Source organism: Coenobita brevimanus, chromosome 113 (assembly GCF_032717465.1).
Source record: "Coenobita brevimanus isolate Jiangsu-jjx chromosome 113, ASM3271746v2, whole genome shotgun sequence".
NCBI classification, from domain to species: Eukaryota; Metazoa; Arthropoda; class Malacostraca; order Decapoda; family Coenobitidae; genus Coenobita; species Coenobita brevimanus.
Genome location: NC_137066.1, coordinates 2,281,124 through 2,288,882, shown reverse-complemented (window position 1 = coordinate 2,288,882; position 7,759 = coordinate 2,281,124). Strand labels below are relative to the sequence as shown.

Genomic DNA, 7,759 nt, shown 5'->3' with positions numbered 1-7,759 from the left:
AACATTTTTCGCCAATTCTAGCCAAATAGGTGTTTAATTTTCGCGTTCCCTCTCACACCGATGCATATGTGTGAGCGAAAAGATAGGGACTGATGAGAGAGAGAGAGAGAGAGAGAGAGAGAGAGGGGGGGGTGGCTGGAGAGAGAGAGAGAGAGAGAGAGAGGGGGGGGGTGGCTGTCAAGTAGAAGCCAGTTCATTTGGAGAAAGAGAAGGAAACGGAGCTATCTTGGAGTAAGTCGCATATTGTCGGGAGTTAAGGAAGCTCCCTAACACCTTCTCCTCAGCGATTTATTTTGCTTATTCCACCTTAACATCCCATTTTTCGTCTTAAATATTAACATATTTTGCATCAAATTGTGATAGGTGGGGGCACTCACCATCCACTCACTCGATGTAGTGCTGCTCTCGGGTGACTGCCCTTTCCTCTCCTCCATCCTTCTTTCCTTCCATTCTCTTCTGTCTTTTTCCTTCATTCTTTCTGCCTGTGGCTGACTTTACACTCCCTCTTCTGTCTTTCTTTCCTTCATTCTTTCCTCTTCCTTCTGCCTGTGGCTGACTTTACACTCCCTCTTCTGTCTTTCTTTCCTTCATTCTTTCCTCTTCCTTCTGCCTGTGGGTGACTTTACACTCCCTCTTCTGTCTTTCTTTCCTTCATTCTTTCCTCTTCCTTCTGCCTGTGGGTGACTTTACACTCCCTCTTCTGTCTTTCTTTCCTTCATTCTTTCCTCTTCCTTCTGCCTGTGGGTGACTTTACACTCCCTCTTCTGTCTTTCCTTCCTTCATTCTTTCCTCTTCCTTCTGCCTGTGGGTGACTTTACACTCCCTCTTCTGTCTTTCTTTCCTTCATTCTTTCCTCTTCCTTCTGCCTACGGGTGACTTTACACTCCCTCTTCTGTCTTTCTTTCCTTCATTCTTTCATCTTCCTTCTGCCTACGGGTGACTTTACACTCCCTCTTCTGTCTTTCTTTCCTTCATTCTTTCCTCTTCCTTCTGCCTACGGGTGACTTTACACTTCCTCTTCTGTCTTTCTTTCCTTCCTTCTTTCCTCTTCCTTCTGCCTGTGGGTGACTTTACACTCCCTCTTCTGTCTTTCTTTCCTTCCTTCTTTCCTCTTCCTTCTGCCTGTGGGTGACTTTACACTCCCTCTTCTGTCTTTCTTTCCTTCATTCTTTCCTCTTCCTTCAGCCAGTGGGTGACTCTACACTGAGTGACAAGCCAAATGGTTTCCTGTACACCAGGAAACCATTTACTACGCTGGGTGGTAACCATATAACCAAATTTTGGCGCCTAGTGGTTTAGTGGGTAACTACTGTGCTCCAGTCGGATTGATCCGGTGAAGGTTTATATCCAAGGGGTGGTTGGGGTTGATTGCTCGTGTAATGCCACTCAGGGATGAGTGAGGCTGGTCACACTCATCTTAAATGTCAGGACCAACTTGCCTAGCCCCGGGCTCCTACGCTCCTCATGGGGAAATGTAGGATTGGATGATGGATGGATGGATGGATTTGCATTAATAAAAGAGAATAATTGAGACTAAAATAAATAAATAAATCGCTACAGAAGAGGTGTTAAGAGTTCCACATAGCCATAAATAAAAAAAATAAATCGCTACAGAAGAGGTGTTAGGAGCCCCACAGAGCCATCAAAAACACACCCCAATATTTTTTTCCCAATATATACTTATGTTTCGAAATCAAGGATGAACGAGGCAGGATTTCTTATGGATTAATCGTGTGTTTTTTCTTCCCAGGATGACTGTGACGCGAGACTGCCTGCTTGGTGGGGCCTGTCTGCTCATCCTGCTGGTGTTGTCTGAGCAGGTGAGTAGTAGTAGTAGTAGTAGGTGTAGTAGTAGTAGTAGCAGCAGCAGTAGTAGTAGTAGTAGTAGTAGTAGGTGTAGTAGTAGTAGCAGCAGTAGTAGTAGTAGTAGTGGTGGTGGTGGTGGTAGTGGTGGTAGTAGAATGCCGAGTTGTAACAATAGATTAACACTAGAATATGATGCTAGTCACGAAGAAGTGCTATATAACTTGGCCTAAAATTGCCATCTCTCCATCTTGAATGCTGAGTTGTAACAATAGATTAACACTAGAATATGATGCTAGTCACGAAGAAGTGCTATCTAACCTGACCTAAAATTGCCATCTCTCCATCTTGAATGCTGAGTTGTAACAATAGATTAACACTAGAATATGATGCTAGTCACGAAGAAGTGCTATCTAACTTGACCTAAAATTGCCATCTCTCCATCTTGAATGCTGAGTTGTAACAATAGATTAACACTAGAATATGATGCTAGTCACGAAGAAGTGCTATCTAACTTGGCCTAAAATTGCCATCTCTCCATCTTGAATGCTGAGTTGTAACAATAGATTAACACTAGAATATGATGCTAGTCACGAAGAAGTGCTATATAACTTGGCCTAAAATTGCCATCTCTCCATCTTGAATGCTGAGTTGTAACAATAGATTAACACTAGAATATGATGCTAGTCACGAAGAAGTGCTGTAGTATAACATATCTAATGCTCTCTAAAGCCCTGTAATGCTCTCTAAATCTCTCTCATGCTCTCTAATATCTCACAGGTGATGCTGAGAGACACTGGTACTGAAGGAAGGACTGGGAGGGCTGATGGTACTGATAGAGGTGAGTTATTATTATTATTATTGCTGTTATTATTATTATGGCTGTTATTATTATTACTGCTACAACAACTACTACAACTGCTATCATCACCACCACCACCACTACTACTAACTACTACTACTACTGCTGCTGCTATTACTACTACTACTACCACAATTATATTTTCATCCTCCTCTCTCCCCCAGAAGTCCAGGAGGAGATAGAACCCGACAATGGGGAGAAGGAGAGTTGGGGCAGCTGGGGTGAGCATCAGACGTGCCCAGATGGTACCTTTGTGTCAGGATTCCAACTGAAGGTAAGGAGAGTTAGATGGTGTTATGATTAGGAGAGTTAGATGGTGTTATGATTAGGAGAGTTAGATGGTGTTATGATTAGGAGAGTTAGATGGTGTTATGATTAGGAGAGTTAGATGGTGTTATGATTCTAGCAAGGTTAGTTAGATGGTGTTATGATTCTAGCAAGGTTAGTTAGATGGTGTTATGATTCTAGCAAGGAGAGTTAGATGGTGTCATGATTCTAGCAGAGTTAGATGGATTATTCTAGTATGGAGAAGGAGAGTTAGACTGAGGCCTGATTCTATACACAACTAGAATGGCACTCAGTAGAGCGCCTACCTCCGCCAAGGTCCAACATGCGGTACCTTTTAATTCCGTCAAGTCTAATCCAATATGGCAAAACACTACCCCCTATAAAAGCATATTTAAATCAGCCAGATCCGGAATTTTATATGGATCCGCGCCAGACTGTACACATTCGTAGACACCAACATCCTAAATAGCCCTGAGTTTTTTTCATCAAGATCCATGCAATAGTCTCTGAAAAAATTTACGAAAATGTCGAAAAACCTCCTACAGGTATCTCGCTATGTTAAAGAAAGTGAAAAATAATAATAATAATAATAATCTTGGCTCCGCAGCTTTATCGGGATCGGCACCAAAATGTACTGGAGTGTGTTCTGGGCCAAGGCACATTCTTGTACCAATTGGCGTGGAAATCCGGCCAGTAGTTTTGGTGTAATCTTGCTCACAAACAGACAAACAAACAAACGGACAGGGGTGAAAACATAACCCCCTTGGCGGAGGTAATAAGGTGGAAAAGGAGAGTCAATGATTCTAGTTTGATGGAGACCTAAATACCACCGTTAAAACCAGCTGATACTACGAGTACTGTTAATACCACAACTATACCACCACCACCACCACCACATTACCACCACCGCTACCATCACCACACACCACCACCACCACCACATTACCACCACCGCTACCATCACCACACACCACCACCACCACCACCCCATACGACCCCACACACGCCCTCTGATACTACTGCTAATACCACACGACCACCACCACCACATTACCACCACCGCTACCATCACCACACACCACCACCACCCCATACGACCCCACACACGCCCTCTGATACTACTGCTAATACCACACGAACACCACCACCACACACCACCGCTACCATCACCACACACCACCACCACCACCCCATACGACCCCACACACGCCCTCTCTCTCTCTCTCTCTTCTAGGTGGAGGTCATTGACTTCCTGACGGACAACACTGCTCTGAATGGCGTGGCTCTCCTCTGCTACCCACCACGAGAGGATAAAATAAATTGGTGAGTCTGACCCCCCCCCTCTCTCTCTCTACCTACCTACCTATTTATCTACCTATTCATCTATCTATCTATATCCTCCGCTACCCACCACGAGAAGACAAAACGGATTGGTGAGTTTGGCCTTCCCCCCTCTCTCAACTCTACCTTACCTTATCCTTGGGGGATGGAAACGTATTGATAATAATAATAATAATAATAATAATAATAATGAAAATGATGATAATAATAATAATAATAATGAAAATAATGATGATGATGATGATGATGATGATGATAATAATAATAATAATAATAATAATAATAATAATTTAGTCAATACAGGGAATGTATTTTTTAATAAAATTTCAGTTTGTTTATTTTTTTCCAGGATTACCGACTTGGCTGCCAACATCACTTCCGCTGTTGGTGAATGGGGCACGTGGGGAGGTAGGTGGAAATGAGGTGGAAATGAGGTGATGATGAGGTGGTTATGGGATGAAAATGGGGTGGTAATGAGGTGGTAATGAAGTGGAAATGAGGTGGCAATGAAGTGGTAATGAAGTGGTAATGAGGTGGTAATGAAGTGGTAATGAGGTGGTAATGAAGTGGTAATGAAGTGGTAATGAGGTGGAAATTAAGTGGAAATGAGGTGGTAATGTGGAGGTAATGAGGTGGTACTGAAGTGGGGAGGTGAATGGGGCAGGTGGGGAGGTAGGTGGAAATGAGGTGGTAATGATGGGGAGCGGGGTGGTAATGAGGAAAACAGGGAGGCTGATTGCACACACACACACACACACACACACACACACACACACACACACACACACACACACAAAACCAGTTTTTTTTTTTTTTTTTTTTCACTTTAACATAGCGGGATACCTGTAGAGCGTTTTTCAACATTTTCGTAAATTTGTCACTGAATATTGCATGGATCTTGATGAAAAAAAATTCAGGGCTATTTAGGATGTTGGTGTCTACGAATGTGTACAGTCTGGCGCGGATCCATGTAAAATTCCGGATCTGGCGGATTTAAATATGCTTTTATAGGGGGTAGTGTTTAGCCATATTGGATTAGACTTGACTGGATTAAAAGGAACTGTATGTTGGACCTTGGCGGGGGTATACGCTCTACTGAGTGCCATTCTAGTTAATTTCTTTACTTACAATCTTACTATATTAATCCCACCCCATAAATCCTACCCTATAAATCCCATCCTATAAATCGCACCCCATAAATCCTACCCCATAAATCCCACCCTATAAATCTTACCCAATAAATCCCACCCCATAAATCCTACCCCATAAGTCCCACCCTATAAATTCCACCCTATAAATCGCAGGTGTGAGCAGGTGCCCTCGTGGTGACTTCCTGGTCGGGTTCCGGATGAGGATAGAAAAGATTACGAAGACGAACTTAGACAACACTGCTGCGAACAACTTGGATGGCGAGTGTGAGGGAGGGATGAAGATCAGGGGAGACGGAACGGACAGGGGAGAGTTTGGTAATTGGAGCAGGTGTCCGGATGGTGAGTAGTAGTAGTGGTAGTAGTAGTAATAATAATAATAATAATAATAATAATAATAGTAGTAGTAGTGGTGGTGGTGGTGGTATTCGTAAAGGTAAGGGTGGTGTGTGTGTGTGTGTGTGTGTGTGTGTGTGTGTGTGTGTGTGTGTGTGTGTGTGTGTGTGTGTGTGTGTGTGTGTGTGTGTGTGTGTAGAAAGGGAGACACAGGGATACTGGGAGCAAGTGTGCAGGAGTGAAATTAGAGAGAGAGAGAGAGAGAGAGAGAGAGAGAGAGAGTCCACACACATCGTTTAATTTTCTTTCTTTCTTTCTTTTCTCTACAGACACTGCCATCTGTGGACTGACAACCAAGGTGCAGCCACCACAGGGCCCCTTCGCTGACGATGCCGCCCTCATCACCCTAACACTGGATTGCTGTGAGCTTTAGTATGCAGGCTAATGAGAGAGAGAGAGAGAGAGAGAGAGAGAGAGAGAGAGAGGCGCTGTCTGTCTGTCTATCTCTGTCAGCTTTAGTATGCAGGCTAATGAGAGAGGGAGAAGCTGTCTGTCTGTCTACCTCTGTCAGTTTTAGGAAGCAGGCCAATGAGGGAGGGGTGAGCTGTCTGTCTCACACACACACACACACACACACACACACAAATGGGTTTTATTTTTGGCGTCTGTCTGTCTGTCTTTCTCTCTCTCTCTCTAAACGAGGGAGAAAAAGAGGTGTCGCCTAGGACCCCCCCCCCTCTCTCTTGAAAACGAAGAAGAAGAAGAAGAACAAGGAGGAGGAGGAGGAGGAGAAACAAATAACTCCTTCGATCCTATGGTTTTTAAATCTACTCCCTAACACCTCTTCCTGAGCGATTTATTTTTCAAACTACCTATTAACATCCCATTAATTTTATCACCTAGAATAAAAATATATATAGTGTTATTTGGAGGGGATTTATTTCATCTTTATCAGTTAGAAAAATGCTCATCAATTTTCAAGGGTGATTTATTTTTTTTATCAGTCAGAAAAAATGTTCTTGTCTATTTTCAAAAAGTTATTTATTTCTATCCTTATCAGTGAGAAAAAATGCTCTCATCAGTTTTCAAAAAAATATTCTTGTCTTGTGTGCGTGTGTGTGTGTGTGTGTGTGTGTGTGTTATTATTATTATTATAATAATAATAATAACACTTGACAGTGTTCTTATCAGTTTTCAAGAAGCGATTTATTGTTATCTTTAGCAGTAACAAAATGCTCTTAGCAATATCCAAGGAGTGATTTATTGGGTTTGTTATCAATTATACAATAAATAGCCTTTATCAGTGCTTTTATTTTCCCTGTTTAATGCAGTACTCTTTATTCTTATTCTTTATCAGTTATTACTATTATTATTATTATTATTATTATTATCACCACCACCACCATCATCATCATCATCATCATCATCGTCTAATCCTGTGTTGTCCCATGAGGAGCGTAGGAGGCCGGGGCTAGGCAAGTTGGTCCTGACATTTAAGATGACAGTGACCAGCCTCACTCATCCCTGAGTGGCATTACATGAGCAATAAACCCCAACCACCCCTTGGATATAAACCTTCACCGGATCAATCCAACTGGAGCATAATAATTACCCACTAAACCACCAGGCGCCATAATTTGGTTATATGGTTACCACCCAGCGTAGTAAATGGTTTCCTGGTGTACAGGAAACCATTTGGCTTGTCACTCAATGTAGAGTCACCCACAGGCAGAAGGAAGAGGAAAGAATGAAGGAAAGAAAGACAGAAGAGGGAGTGTAAAGTCACCCACAGGCAGAAGGAAGAGGAAAGAATGAAGGAAAGAAAGACAGAAGAGGGAGTGTAAAGTCACCCACAGGCAGAAGGAAGAGGAAAGAATGAAGGAAAGAAAGAAGAGGAAGAATGGAAGAAAGGAAAGGGCAGACACCCAAAGGAGCGCTACATCAAGTGAGTGGATGATGAGCGCCCACACCTACCACAACT

The 7,759-nt window shown here is 42.8% G+C and overlaps 1 protein-coding gene across 1 annotated transcript; it reads left to right on the top strand.

The window, feature by feature from the left end:
• The first annotated feature begins 208 nt into the window (after positions 1 to 208).
• Positions 209 to 6,850, top strand: LOC145418286 (vitelline membrane outer layer protein 1-like). The gene is made up of 8 exons (XM_080286725.1): positions 209 to 231; positions 1,751 to 1,820; positions 2,584 to 2,644; positions 2,830 to 2,939; positions 4,188 to 4,276; positions 4,644 to 4,702; positions 5,599 to 5,784; positions 6,108 to 6,850. The coding sequence occupies exons 2-8, from the start codon at positions 1,752 to 1,754 to the stop codon at positions 6,209 to 6,211; spliced, it is 678 nt and encodes a 225-aa protein (XP_080142851.1). The 5' UTR covers positions 209 to 231; position 1,751; the 3' UTR covers positions 6,212 to 6,850.
• Positions 6,851 to 7,759: the final 909 nt, after the last annotated feature.

Excerpts from the sequence above, each read along its gene's own strand:
- LOC145418286 (XM_080286725.1), top strand. The coding sequence starts at position 1,752 with ATGACTGTGACGCGAGACTGCCTGCTTGGTGGGGCCTGTCTGCTCATC. Across the intron at positions 4,277-4,643 it reads CGAGAGGATAAAATAAATTG|GATTACCGACTTGGCTGCCA; the intron begins GTGAGTCTGACC and ends ATTTTTTTCCAG. Across the intron at positions 4,703-5,598 it reads TGAATGGGGCACGTGGGGAG|GTGTGAGCAGGTGCCCTCGT; the intron begins GTAGGTGGAAAT and ends TATAAATCGCAG.